General features: G+C 50.1%; 1 protein-coding gene across 4 annotated transcripts in view; it reads right to left on the minus strand.

The window, feature by feature from the left end:
* Nucleotides 1–2,178, minus strand: part of TRA2B (transformer 2 beta homolog) — a 31,088-nt gene extending 28,910 nt beyond the window's left edge. The window contains exon 1 of one of the 4 annotated variants that reach the window (XM_077275408.1): nt 1,870–2,178. In XM_077275408.1, coding sequence (XP_077131523.1) covers nt 1,870–1,905 — 36 coding nt within the window. In that variant the 5' untranslated portion in view covers nt 1,906–2,178. The remainder of the gene's footprint in view (nt 1–1,869) is intronic. The other 3 variants (XM_077275410.1, XM_077275411.1, XM_077275412.1) reach the window with 3 other exon arrangements.
* Nucleotides 2,179–14,779: the final 12,601 nt, after the last annotated feature.

Raw genomic sequence — 14,779 nt, forward strand, 5'->3', positions numbered from 1 at the left:
GCGCCACAGACGGGGGGGGATAGAGGGGAGGGCGTCTGCGACACAGACACTGGGGGGGGGGGGGGGTAAAGGTGGGGGCGTCTCCACAACAGACTGGGGGGGGGGGGGGGGAAATAGAGGTGTGGGCGTCTCCACCACAGACTGGGGGAGGAATAGAGGTGAGGGAGCCTCTGCCACAGACTGGGGGGGGGGGGGTTAGAGAGAATAGAGGTGAGGGATAGTAATGGGCAGTCCGGCTCTTTTTGGTGATCCGGCTCTTTTGGCTCACAAAACGGCTCTTTTTGGATCCTAAATGGATCCCTGTTTGGGCGTCCGAAACTCCGCCCACCTACCGTAGAAACTCCGCCCACTTCTGAGAGCCAATTCAATTAAAGAGTGGACGGGGTTTTGCTCAGGTGGGCGGAGTTACACATGCCGAAGCCCAGGATTTTACGCCCAGTGAGAGCCATTCAGGAATTTTAGTGGCTCTCACTGGTGTGCCGGCTCCCATCGTTCACAGCAGGGAGACGGCTCTTTGTGTTGGCTCGTTTGCGAACGACACATCACTAGTGAGGGAGTCTCCACCAGACAGGGGGGTGGGGGGAAAGAGGTGAGCACATCACCACAGACTGGGGGGGGGGGGGGGGAAGAGGTGAGCACATCACCACAGACTGGGGGGGGGGGGGGGAAGAGGTGAGCACATCACCACAGACTGGGGGGGGGGAAAGAGGTGAGCACATCACCACAGACTGGGGGGGGGGGAAAGAGGTGAGCACATCACCACAGACTGGGGGGGGGGGGGGGAAAGAGGTGAGCACATCACCACAGACCAGGGGGGGGGGGGGAAGAGGTGAGCACATCACCACAGACTGGGGGGGGGAAAGAGGTGAGCACATCACCACAGACTGGGGGGGGGGGGGGGGGGGGGAAAGAGGTGAGCACATCACCACAGACTGGGGGGGGGGGGGGGGAAAGAGGTGAGCACATCACCACAGACTGGGGGGGGGGGGGGGGGGAGAAGAGGTGAGCACATCACCACAGACTGGGGGGGGGGGGGGGGGGGGGGGGGAAAGAGGTGAGCACATCACCACAGACTGGGGGGGGGGGGGGAAGAGGTGAGCACATCACCACAGACTGGGGGGGGGGGGGGGGGAAGAGGTGAGCACATCCCCACAGACTTGGGGTGGGGGGAAAGAGGTGAGCACATCACCACAGACTGGGGGGGAAAGAGGTGAGCACATCACCACAGACTGGGGGGGGGGGGGGGAAGAGGTGAGCACATCACCACAGACTGGGGGGGGGGGGGAAGAGGTGAGCACATCACCACAGACTGGGGGGGGGGGGGGGGAAGAGGTGAGCATAGATGTGAGGGAGTCTCCGCCACAGACTGGGGGGGGGATTGGGGGAGATAGAGATCAGCATCAGGCTAGTTGTCCAAGCAGAGCAGGTGCCACATGTTTCCACTACACAAGAGCTAGGCTTAAATGAAGAACTAATAAATGATCTGCTCGTCAAAATGGTGAAGCTGAACCCATTCGGGGCAGACAAAGGACCTATGGTGAACACAAAAGCCCCCCGGATTATAAGCGCAGGCGCTCAGCAGCACAGCGGCCTCACGTTAGTTACAGTCGTCACGGCGCGGAGCCATTTCATAAGAGCGGGTATCCGGCTCACAAAATGGCGCCCGGCCGGAGGCAGCAGACAGTGCGCACCGCCATTACAGGGCCGCAACCGGGCACGGCACTGCCGTGTGACGCTACAGGATTCTAAACCTGGACAGTAGCAAAGAGAAAGAGCCCCGGGAACATAACCTACGTCTATGAGCAGCCGTCACCACAGCCCAGGACACGCGATAGTACGCGGCCATAACTAATACACATTAATACTGACCCGATCGCCAAAATTCTGCTCCCCGCTGTCGCTCATCTTGCCTGCAATGTGACCGTCCACGTCGATGGCTCTTCAGGAAGTGCAGGAGCTCGTGGTGGCTTCACTGCTATAACAGGCGGTCAAGGGAGGCGCGAAAGCTCCTTCTTGGTGGGCGGGGCCATATACTCTGCGCATGCGCACTGTTTTAGGATTAATGGTGGAGACCGGAATTGAGCCTCCGCCTGCGGCCGGGATTGTATAGACTCTACCTAGGGGTGTGCACCGGGCGATGCCAGGGACCACGAGGCACTGAGGCTGCTCACCGGCCCGTGACTGCTGGGGAGGGCAGAGCAATAGGCTTAAATTAATTCTGTTAAAAATCAAAGGGAATCTGTCGCCCCGGACATATGTGACTATTACTATGGGCATACAGGTAATAGCAGGTTATTACACTACTGCTACCTGTCTGCCTCATCTTAACCCCCGGAGGTAGTTTTCTTTTCTGCTCCTCTTCTTCCCAGCGTCATATATATATATATTTTTCCCCGTCAATATGGCCATGTGAGGGCTTGTCTTTTGCGCGACAACTTGTACTTTTGAACAACACCATTGGTTTTACTATATCATGTACTGGAGAAGAGGAAAAAATTCCAAGTGCGGTGAAATTGCAAAAAAAAAGTGCAATTCCACAGTTAATGGGTTTTTTTTAACCATGTTCACTAAATGCTAAAACTGATCTCATTATGATTCTCCAGGTCATTACGAACTCATAGAAATAGAACTTGGCACTCAACTTGGGTAATCCAAAAAAACATTTCGGTCATAAATAGACCTTCATCAATGCACTGAAGTACAAGAAAAATATGTATACAAAACATGTATCAATGATGTGAATACAGACAAAAGGTAGAAATATCCCCTAAACGTAGAAATGTTTTAAATTCACAATGATAAGAACCAAATAAGGTGGTAAACAACAAGGGATGGCAGAAGGTAAATTAGGCAAGGAAACCTACCGGACTGCTTTTTTTCTCCATCGCCACATTGGGGGACACAGGACCGTGGGTGTATGCTGCTGCCACTAGGAGGCTGACACTAAATACAAAAAGGGTTAACTCCTCTGCAGTATACACCGCCCACTGGCTCCGAATAATACCAGTTCTTGCTTAGTGTCCGTAGGAGGCACACTGCGTCTGTTTCTTCCAGACGTTCTTACCCTTATTTTTCTTTGAGCAAGAGGATGAAGGGGGCAACAGACCCTTTTAAGGGGTCCGTTCTCCCCCGAAACACCAACAGGCGAGTTTACTCCCCGTTGCCTTTCCTGCGACGTGGGATGCTCGGCCGTGGACTTGCCGTATGAAATCCTAGGGGCAGCGAACCCTTAGGATACACAGAGGCCACCTGCCCACAGTACTGCCCGGCTGCCCTCCCTCTGCTCCACCACTAAAGGCATAGCGGTGCTGCAAGGAGCTTCCCAGTCCCTCTCCAGCCCCTCATCAAGAGGGCACTGGATCGAGGTGCACTGCCACTGCATCGACCCTCACCTCGCCTGAAGAGGATTCACAAGCGATGAGTCTTCTGGGGTAAGGGGGGGGGGGCTCCCGAACGCACCGCGGGCTCGGCCGCATCTTGCAGCCGGGCACCGCTAATTTAGTCCCCGGTTTCTGGCCCTGCTAGGCCGAGATCCGCCCACAGCACGCGTCACGCGCGAGGCCCCGCCCACCGCTTCAGCGCTTCTCGCACATTGCGAGAAGTGCCCTCCAAGCTCTCGGTGGCCATCTTGCCACAACAGGGGGCCTCAACGCTACTTCTCACCGGTCTCAGTGCGGCATCTGGACACAGGACCTGGGTACGTGCGCTGCGCGCTGACACAGCTCCCATCCTTCCACAGGCTCTGCTTTAAGGGCTCCCATTTTTCTGCTCAGTGCTTTTTTTACTAGCTGCACAGTACTCCGCTTTACTAGCCGCACAGTGCTCTGCTTTACTAGCTGCACAGCCTGCACGGAGGTTAACAGACAACATGTCTCTGCCTAAACACAAAAAGTCGGCAAAAACGCATACAGTGTTCTTTACTTCTTGCACCTCCTGTCAGGCTGGGCTACCAAGCGGGCATACTACCCCGCTCTGTAATGCTTGTGACCCTAAAAGCGCTCAGGAGCCCCCCGCCGCAAACGAGCCTGCGGTGACCAGTCCCCCTGAGTGGGCTTTGTCACTATCGCAGTCTATGGCTTCTTTGACTAAGGCCATTGAGTCCCTCCAGGATCCCACCAGGAGCAGGACCACTAATCCGCCTATTCAGGAGGATTCCCCTAAAGCTGCGGAATCTTCAGCGGGCAGGGGCCGCTCTCACTCTAAGCACAAGCGGCCATCTAGGAAGCGCACCCGTAGTTCGTCACCAAGGTCCTCTGGTGCCTCGGCGTCTGGTAGCTTCGCTTCCCGCTCTCGCTCCCCAGGCACCTCTTTCGACCAGGACGCTGATCCTGAGTCCGATGGGCCTCTAGATCTGGAGTCGCCAGGTTTTCAGAGCACTATAGATAGTCTCATTGAGGCCGTCAACCAGTCCCTTCAGGTTGATGAGGAACCAGCGGCCTCCAATACGGATAATTCGGTGTCCTTCAAAAGGACCAAACGCACTTATAGGGTCCAGCGACATAGGGAGCGTCCAGACAAACGCTTTCAAGGCAGGAGATCTCGAGTCCAAATATCCTTTTCCTCCTGATCTCCGCAAACAATGGACAGAATCCCCCCCGTGGATCCTCCTGTCTCACATTTGTCCTCTAAAACTATCCTTTCTGTGTCAGATGGATCTTCTATCAAAGATCCCACGGACCGCCTAGATGACAGCCTCGCCCGTTCAATCTTTGAGGCTTCAGGCTCGGCACTCTTCCCCTCTTTCGCGGCTACCTGGGTAGCCAAAGCCGTGGCCTTTTGGGCAGACTCTCTGCATAAGACACTACAGAACAGCAGCCTTTCTCCTGACATAGCGGAGCTTGCAAACCAGATCTCCTTGGCTGGCGAGTACTTAGTAAACGCTTCCCTGGACGCAGCTAACTGTTCTGCAAGTACGGCTGCTAACGCCGTGGCAATTAGGAGAGCGCTATGCCTGAGGACCTGGCGAGCGGACTCCGTATCTAAAAATTTGCTCACGTCCCTGCCATATCTCAGTGGCCGTCTCTTTGGAGAGAAACTGGACAAACTGATTTCCGACGCTACGGGGGGTAAAAGTACTTCCCTTCCCCAGCAGAGATTCAGACAACCATTCCGACGTCCCTGCCCCAGCAGAGATTCAGACAACCATTCCGACGTCAGCCTCAGGCCCGTTTTCGGCCCTTTCGTGGATCCTACTCATGGCATTCCTTGGTCAGTTCCCCTGCATCGGGGTGCCGTGCCGCCAGAGACAAAAGCCCTCAGACTTCATACAGGCCCAACCAGTCCTGGAGGGGCCGCTCCACACAATCTAGGTCCAGGGGATCCAGACCCCAATCATCTTCTTCCAAATGACTCTCAATCCCGCCCAGACGACACCAGCAAAGTAGGTGGACACCTTCTCTTGTTTCATCATGCCTGGCTCGCTGTCGTTCACGACGAATGGGTCAGGGATCTGGTGTCCTCCGGTTACAAAATAGATTTTTCCTCCCCCCTCAAACCCGGTTTTTCGCTTCCCGCCTTCCCGAGCATTTTTCCCTGGCCATCCAGTCACTCCGACAAGACGGAGTGATCGTCCCAGTCCCAGAGGACGAAAGATTCCGTGGTTTTTATTCAAACCTATTTATGGTCCCCAAAAAGGATGGAACAGTAAGGCCCATCCTGGACCTAAAGCTCTTGAACGGATTTGTCAAAGTCGATCATTTCAGGATGGAATCCCTCTGTTCCGTCATTGCCTCAATGGAACACGGCGAATTCCTAGCATCCATCGACATCCGGGATGCGTACCTCCACATCCCAATCTTCCCGCCTCATCAAAGGTTTCTCCTCTTTGCCGTCGGAGAGGAGCATTTTCAGTTCACGGCCTTGCCTTTCGGCCTCGCCACCACCCCAAGAGTGTTCACAAAGGTCATGGCGGCTGTCATGGCCATCCTACATTCCCGGGGCTTAGTCGTTCTTCCCTATCTAGATGACTTACTAGTCAAAGGCCCATCCTTCCGAGCCTGCGAGGAGTGCGTCCGCATCTCCTTGGATACTCTTTCTCGGCTGGGCTGGTTGATCAATTTAAAGAAGTCATCCCTTCTTCCAACTCAACGAATTTCCTTCCTGGGCATGACCCTGGACACCTCCCTAGGGTTGGTGCTTCTTCCTTGGGACAAGGTCCTGGCTCTTCAACAGGGGGTCTGGAAGCTTCTTCGGCCGTCCCCCTGCTACATCCGTTTCGGCATGAGGATTCTCGGAAAAATGGTGGCCGCAATGGAAGCGATTTCTTTTGCGCAACTACACCTCCGGCCTCTCCAGCACGCTCTTCTGGATGCATGGGACGGGAGTCCATTTTCTCTCAACCAACTGTGTCCCCTCTCCCCTCGCGTCAGGCAGACACTCCAATGGTGGATGCTCCAGTCCTCTCTTCTCCAAGGGAGGTCCTTCCTCCCGGTCCATTGGCTGGTAGTCACTACCGATGCCAGCCTCCTAGGCTGGGGAGCGTTTTTTCGCGATTACACCGCAGGGAACCTGGACTCGTCACGAGTCTCATCTTCCAATTAACATCCTGGAGATACGGGCGATCAGGCTGTCCCTAAAGGGGTTCCATCATCTCCTTGCAGGTCGCCCCATCCGTATCCAGTCGGACAATGCCACGGCTGTGACTTATATAAATCATCAGGGGGGCACCTGCAGCAGAGCTGCAATGCGTGAGGTAGAACACATCCTTCGGTGGGCCGAACACAACCACTCGGTCATATTGGCCGTCCATATTCCCGGAGTGGAAAACTGGGCCGCGGACTTCCTCAGCAGGCAGGGCCTCGCCTCAGGAGAGTGGTCTCGCCATCAGGACGTATTTCAACAAATCTGTCTCCGTTGGGGTACTCCGGACGTAGACTTGATGGCTTCCTGGTTCAACGCCAAGGTATCTCAGTTTGTGGCCCGGTCCTGGAATCCCAGAGCGATCGGAGCGGACGTGCTAGTCCTTCCCTGGACTCAGTTTCACCTTCCTTACCTCTTTCCTCCCCTGCCCCTGCTCCGAAGAGTCATCAGGAAGATCAGGGCAGAGGGTGTCCCGGTAATCCTCATCGCCCCGGATTGGCCTCGTCGGGCGTGGTATGCAGAGCTGGTCCAGCTCATCGCAGATATTCCTTGGCGCCTACCAGATCGTCCAGATCTACTTTCTCAGGGCCCGATCTACCACCAGAACTCAGGGGCCCTGTGTTTGATGGCTTGGCCGTTGAAACCTGGGTTCTGACTCAAGCAGGTTTTTCCCGTGAGGTAGTTTTCCACCTTGATCAATGCCCGAAAGCCGTTGTCATCGGGCATCTTCCATCGGACCTGGAGGATCTTCTTTGATTGGTGCAGAAGCAGAGGTTGCCCTCTGATGGTCTTCAACATCCCTAACATCCTGGATTTCCTCCAATCAGGTCTGGACTTGGGGCTTTCGCCGAGTTCCCTTAAAGGGCAGGTCTCGGCCTTGTCAGTCCTTTTTCAACGTAAAATCGCTTCCAAACCTCAGGTCAGAAAGTTCTTTCAGGGAGTCTCTCACGTGTTGCCTCTCTACAAAGCACCTCTAGAGGCTTGGGACCTTAATCTGGTCCTAGGCGTCTTGCAGGAATCTCCTTTCGAGCCGTTACAGGACATCTCTCTACCTCTCCTTTCTTGGAAGGTGGCCTTTCTTGTCGCTATTACCTCGATCAGACGAGTCTCGGAGTTGGCTGCTCTTTCCTGCCGGACGCCTTTTCTTACGTTCCATCGGGACAAGGTGGTCCTCAGACCGTCCCCTACTTTCCTCCCAAAGGTGGTATCTTCTTTCCACCTCAATGAGGATATCGTACTTCCGTCCCTTTGCCCTACTCCAACGCACCGTGTGGAAAAGGCTCTTCACTCCTTGGATCTTGTAAGAGCTCTCAGGAAGTACGTGTCCAGGACGGCATCTTTTCGACAGACGGATGCTCTGTTCGTGCTCCCGGCGGGACACCGGAAGGGACTGGCCGCTTCAAAGTCGACAATCGCCAGATGGATTTGGTCGACTATTCAAGAGGCTTACCGTGTTAGAGGCAAGCCTATCCCTGCGGCCCTCAGGGCACACTCGGTCGGTGGGTGCTTCCTGGGCCATTCGGAATCAAGCGTCTTCAGAGCAGGTTTGCAAAGCTGCGACCTGGTCTAGCCTGCACACCTTTTCTAAGCATTACAATGTCCATACTCAGGCATCTTCAGATGCAAGCCTGGGTAGGCGTATTCTGCAGGCGGCGGTAACGCCCTGTAGACAGCAGGTGCCATAAGTTTACACTGTTGGGTTGTTATTTCCCACCCAGGGACTGCTTTTGGACGTCCCACGGTCCTGTGTCCCCCAATGTGGCGATGGAGAAATAGGGATTTTTTTGTACTCACCGTAAAATCCTTTTCTCCGAGCCACTCATTGGGGGACACAGCACCCACCCTTGTTTTGGCTTGTTGCCTATGATAAGTTTTTAGTCTCTGACATGTTGTTTCTACGGTTAAACCTTGTTAATCTCTTACTGCTTTGCTACGAACTGGTATTATTCGGAGCCAGAGGGCGGTGTATACTGCAGAGGAGGAGTTAACCCTTTTTGTATTTACTTAGTGTCAGCCTCCTAGTGGCAGCAGCATACACCCACGGTCCTGTGTCCCCCAATGAGTGGCTCGGAGAAAAGGATTTTTACGGTGAGTACACAAAAATCCCTATTTTTCAAAAGGCTAGAAATGTAAGGGTCTCACTATGGGGTGACACTATAGTGTATATTCAGCTTATAAGGTTATTAGAAGGCCCTGAAAATGAGTATGGTTGTATGTTAGTATAGAGGATTGTCAAAATGGAGTATAACATGTATTAAAGGAGCATACCTATATCTCAGGTATATTAGGGTAATATAGTATGGTATAAATCCGGAATCCACAGGTCGATTATCATGCAAGTGGCCTGTAATGAACAATATAACACATAGTAACATAGTTATTAAGGCTGAAGGAAGACTTTAAGTCCATCTAGTTCAACCCATAGCCTAACCTAAGGTGCCCTAACATGTTGATCCAGAGGAAGGCAAAAAAAAACCATGTGGCAACAGTAAGGCTTCTTTCACACTTCAGTTGTTTGGCGTCAGTCACTTCCGACATAGTGACGGATCGACGGATCCGTCACAATTGTTGAAAAAACGGATGTAACGGATCCGTTTTTTTGACGGATCCGTTACTCGGGGGTTGTATATACTTTTTGGAGCATGCGCAATTGAAAAAACGGATTGGGGCGACGGATCCGCCGAAATCACGGTCGCGACGGATCCGTCGCCCATAGGTGGCCATTCTATGAAATGACGGACGCGACGGATCCGTCGCGATCCGTCATTTCAACGCAGACAAAAACGTTGCAATGACCGTCAATGTCTAGATGACATCCGCCAAATTTTGACGGATCCGTCGCATGACAGATGGAACGGACGACCATCCGTCACAATCCGTCGCTAATGCAAGTCTATGGGGAAAATAACGGATCCGTCACAAAAAAACCGGATCCGTTATTTGAGGAAAATGGCGGATTTAGACTGACGCCAAACAACTGAAGTGTGAAAGAGGCCTTGGCTCCACATTGGGGAAAAAAAATTCCTTCCCGACTCCACATACGGCAATCAGACTAGTTCCCTGGATCAACACCCTATCAAGGAATCTAGTATATATAACCTGTAACATTATACTTTTCAAGAAAGGCATCCAGTCCCCTCTTAAAGGGAACCTGTCACCCCCCTCAGGCGTTTGTAACTAAAAGAGCCACCTTGTGCAGCACAAATGCTGCATTCTGACAAGGTGACTCTTTTAGTTATGATGCCTGCACACGTTGAAATAATCACTTATAAAATGTGCCCCCTCTTACCCTGAAATCGCCAGGGAGGCGGGTCTTTCCTTCCTAATCAGACGCAGCACAGCTGTCACTCTGGGCCTGTGCGCGCCAGGCGCCGCCTCTTGCTGCATTATCGTCCCTGGCGCCTGCGCATTAAGTTTTTTTTGGGGGGGTGTGCGCTGTTGCGCTGCCCTTTGTGCTTACAGCGCAGGCGCCGGGGACGATAATGAAGCAAGAGGAGGCGGCGCCCGGCGCGCACAGGCCTGGAGTGTCGGCTGTGCTGCTTCTGATTAGGAAGGTGGGATATGGGATAATAAAGGGTTAATGTCACCTTGCTAATGTAAGGTGACATTAAGCCTGGTTAATAATGGAGAGGTGTCAAGGAGGGACACTGAGAGCAGGCACCGGCAAGCCTCCAGCACTGTCTGTCAGATCGCTGACCTGAAACAGTGCATTGCAAAGTGTCAGATCAGCGATCTGACACTATACAGTGATGTCCCACCCTGGGACAAAGTATAAAAGTTAAAAAAAATATATATATTAACCCCTTCACCCCCGGAGCTTTTTCCGTTTTTCCGTTTTCGTTTTTCGCTCCCCTCCTTCCCAGAGCCATAACTTTTTTATTTTTCCGTCAATTTGGCCATGTGAGGGCTTATTTTTTGCGGGACGAGTTGTACTTTTGAACGACTTCATTGGATTTAGCATGTCGTGTACTAGAAAACGGGAAAAAAATTCCAAGTGCAGTGAAATTGCAAAAAAAGTGCAATCCCACACTTGTTTTTTGCTTGCCTATTTTGCTAGGTTCACTAAATGCTAAAACTGACCTGCCATTATGATTCTCCAGGTCACTACGAGTTCATAGACACCTAACATGACTAGGTTATTTTTCACCTAAGTGGTGAAAAAAAATTCCAAACTTTGCAAAAAACAAAACAAAATTGCGCCATTTTCCGATACTCGTAGCGTCTCCATTTTTCGTGATCTGGGGTCAGGTGAGGGCTTATTTTTTGCATGCCGAGCTGGCGTTTTTAATGATAGCATTTTGGTGCAGATACGTTCTTTTGATCGCCCGTTATTGCATTTTAATGCAATGTCGTGGCGACCAAAAAAACGTAAATCTGGCGTTTTAAATTTTTTTCTCATTACGCCATTTAGCGATCAGGTTAATGCTTTTTTTTTATTGATAGATCGGGCGATTCTGAACGCGGCGATACCAAATATGTGTAGGTTGGGGTTTTTTTTAATTGATTTATTTTGATTGGGGCGAAAGGGGGGTGATTTAAACTTTTATATTTTTTTTATTTTTTTCACATTTTTAAAAACTTTTTTTTTTTACTTTTGCCATGCTTCTATAGCCTCCATGGGAGGCTAGAAGCAGGCACAGCCCGATCGGCTCTGCTATCCAGCAGTGATCATAAGATCGCTGCTACACAGCAGATTTGCAGGTGTGCTGTGAGCGCCGACCACAGGGGGGCGCTCACAGCCACCGGCAATCAGTAACCATAGAGGTCTCAAGGACCTCTATGGTTACAATGGAGGAGCATCGCCGACCCCCGATCATGTGACGGGGGTCGGCGATGCGCTCATATCCGGCCGCACGGCCGGATGCGGTAGTTAAATGCCGCTGTCTGCGTTTGACAGCGGCATTTAACTAGTTAATAGGCGCGCGCAGATCGCGATTCTGCTCGCGCCTATTGCGGGCACATGTCAGCTGTTCAAAACAGCTGACATGTCCCGGCTTTGATGTGCGCTCACCGCCGGAGCGCACATCAAAGCGGGGGTCCCGACATGTGACGTACTATACCGTCAGATGTCGGGAAGGGGTTAACATGTGTAAAAAAAAATTAAAAAAATCCTAAAGAAAAAAAAAAATATTGTTCCAATAAATATATTTTTTTATGTAAATTATAAAAACAAGACAATAACAGTACACATATTTAGTGTTGCCGCGTCCGTAACGACCCGACATATAAAACTGTCCCACTAGTTAACCCCTTCAGTGAACACCGTAAAAAAAATAATAAAAAATCGAGGCAAAAAACAATGCTTTATCATCATACAACAGAACAAAAAGTAGAATAACGCGAGATCAAAATGACGGATATAAATAAGCATGGTACAGCTGAAAACGTCATCTTGTCCCACATAAAACGAGCTACCATACAGTGTCATCAGCGAAAAAATAAAAAAGTTATAGCCCTCAGAGTAAAGCGATGCAAAAATAATTAGTTTTTCTATAAAATAGCTTTTATTGTATAAAAGCGCCAAACATAGAAAAATATAAATGAGGTAACGCTGCAATTGCACTGACCCGAATAATAAAACTGGTTTATCAATTTTACCAAAAGCGGAATGGTATAAACGCCCCCCCCAAAAGAAATTCATGAATTGCCGTTTTTTGTTCATTCTGCCTAACAAAAATCAGAATAAAAAGCGATCAAAAAATGTCATGTGCCCGAAAATGGTACCAATAAAAACGTCAACTCATCCCACAAAAAAGACCTCACATGACTCTGTGAGCCAAAATATGGAAAAATTATAGCTCGCAAAAACTATTTTTTGCAATAAACAGCGTCTTTTAGTGTGTGACTGCTGCCAAACATAAAAACCCGCTATAATTAGTTAAAAAACACCCCCCTTTATCACCACCTTAGTTAGGGAAAAATAATAAAATTAAAAAATGTATTTATTTCCATTTTCCCATTAGGGTTAGGGCTAAAGTTAGGGTTGGGACTAAAGTTAGGGTTGGTGCTAAAGTTAGGATTGGGGCTAAAGTTAGGGTTGGGGCTAGAGTTGGGGTTAGGGTTTGGATTACGTTTACGGTTGGGTTAGGGGTGTGTCAGGGTTAGGAGTGTGGTTAGTGTTATGGTTAGGGTTGGGATTAGGGTTAGGGGTGTGTTGGGATTAGGGTTAGGGGTGTGTTCGGGTTGTGGTTACGGTTGGGATTAGGGGTGTGTTGGGGTTAGGGGTGTGCTGGGATTAGGGGTGTGTTGGGGTTAGGGTTAGAGTTAGAATTAGGGGTTTTCCACTGTTTAGGCACATCAGGGGCTCTGCAAACGCAACATGACGTCCAATCTCAATTCCATCCAATTCTGCGTTGAAAAAGTAATACGGCGCTCCTTCCCTTCCGAGCTCTGCTGTGCGCCCAAACAGTGGTTTACCCCAACATATGGGATGTCAGCGTACTCAGGACAAATTGGACAATAACTTTTGCAGTCCAATTTCTCTTGTTACCCTTGGAAAAATAAAAATTTGGGGGCTAAAAAATAATTTTTGTGGGAAAAAAATAATTTTTTATTTTCACAGCTCTGCATTATAAATTTTGGTGAAACACTTGAGGGTTCAAAGTTCTCACAATGCATCTAGATAAGTTCTTTGGGGGGGTCTAGTTTCCAATATGGGGTCACTTGGGGGTTTCTACTGTTTAGGTACATCAGGGGCTCCGCAAACGCAACATGACGCCCGCAGACCATTCCATCAAAGTCTGCATTCCAAAACGCCACTTCTTCCCTTCCGAGCTCTGCCATGCGCCCAAACAGTGGTTTTCTCCCACATATGGGGTATCAGCGGACTCAGGACAAATTTTACAACAACTTTTGGCGTCCAATTTCTCCAGATACCCTTGGGAAAATACAAAATTGGGGGCTAAAAGATCATTTTTGTGAAAAAAAAAATATTTTTTAATTTTCACGGCTCTACATTATAAACTTTAGTGAAATAATTTGGGGTTCAAAGTGCTCACCACTAGGGTTGAGCGAAACGGATCGTTCATTTTCATAAGTCGCCGACTTTTGGTAAAGTCGGCGTCTCATGAAACCCGACCCGATCCCTGTGTGGGGTCGGCCATGCGGTACGCGATCTTGGCGCCAAAGTCGCGTTTCGTATGACGCGTTTAGCGCCATTTTTACAGCCAATGAAGGAGCGTGGGCAGAGTGATGACATAGGGGTTAGGGCGTGCACGCTTATCATCATTTTATCGCTTGTGCGCAGTAGCGATCTGGAATGTGTAAAACGAAATTTTCTGTGCTGGGACGACGGAGGGGGGGGGGAGAGAGAGAGAGAGAGAGAAAAAAAAAATATTCCCATTGACGTGCATAGGGTTTCGTGTTCCGGCCGATCCTCGACTTTGCGCAGTAATCGGCCGATTTCGCCCGATTCGACTTTTCCAACAGTCGGGTTTCGTGAAACATGACTCGACCCTAAAAAAGTCAAGGTCGCTCAACCCTACTCACCACACATCTACATAAGTTCCTTAGGTGGTCTACTTTCCAAAATGGGGTCACTTGTGGGGGGTTTCCACTGTTTAGGCACATCAGGGGCGCTCCAAACATGGCATCTGATTTAAATTCCAACCAATTCTGCGTTGAAAAAGTCAAACGGTGCTCCTTCCCTTCCAAGCTCTGCCTTGCGCCCAAACAGTGGTTTACCCCACACATATGGGGTATCAGCATACTCAGGACAAATTGCACAACAACTTTTGGTGTCCAATTTCTCCTGTTACCCTTGGGAAAATAAAAAAATTGGGGTTGAAAATATAATTTTTGTGAAAAAAGGAATTTTTATTTTTACTGCTCTACATTATAAACTTCTCTGAAGCACTTAGGGGTTCAAAGTGCTCACCACACATCTATATAAGTTCCTTAGGGGGTCTACTTTCCAAAATGGTGTCACTCGTGGGGGGTTTCCACTGTTTAGGCACATCAGGGGCTCTGCAAATGCAACGTGACATCTTATCTCAATTCCAGCCAATTTTGCATTGAAAAGTCAAATGACGCTGCTTCCCTTCTGAGCTCTGCCATGCACCCAAACAGTGGTTTACTCCCACATATGTGGTATCAGCATACTCAGGACAAATTAGGGTCCAATTTCTCCTGTTACCCTTGGTAAAATAAAACAAATTGGATCAGAAGTAATTTTTTTGTGAAAAAAAGTTAAATGTTCATT

The sequence above is a fragment of the Ranitomeya variabilis genome, chromosome 7 (assembly GCF_051348905.1).
Source record: "Ranitomeya variabilis isolate aRanVar5 chromosome 7, aRanVar5.hap1, whole genome shotgun sequence".
Classification (NCBI taxonomy): Eukaryota; Metazoa; Chordata; class Amphibia; order Anura; family Dendrobatidae; genus Ranitomeya; species Ranitomeya variabilis.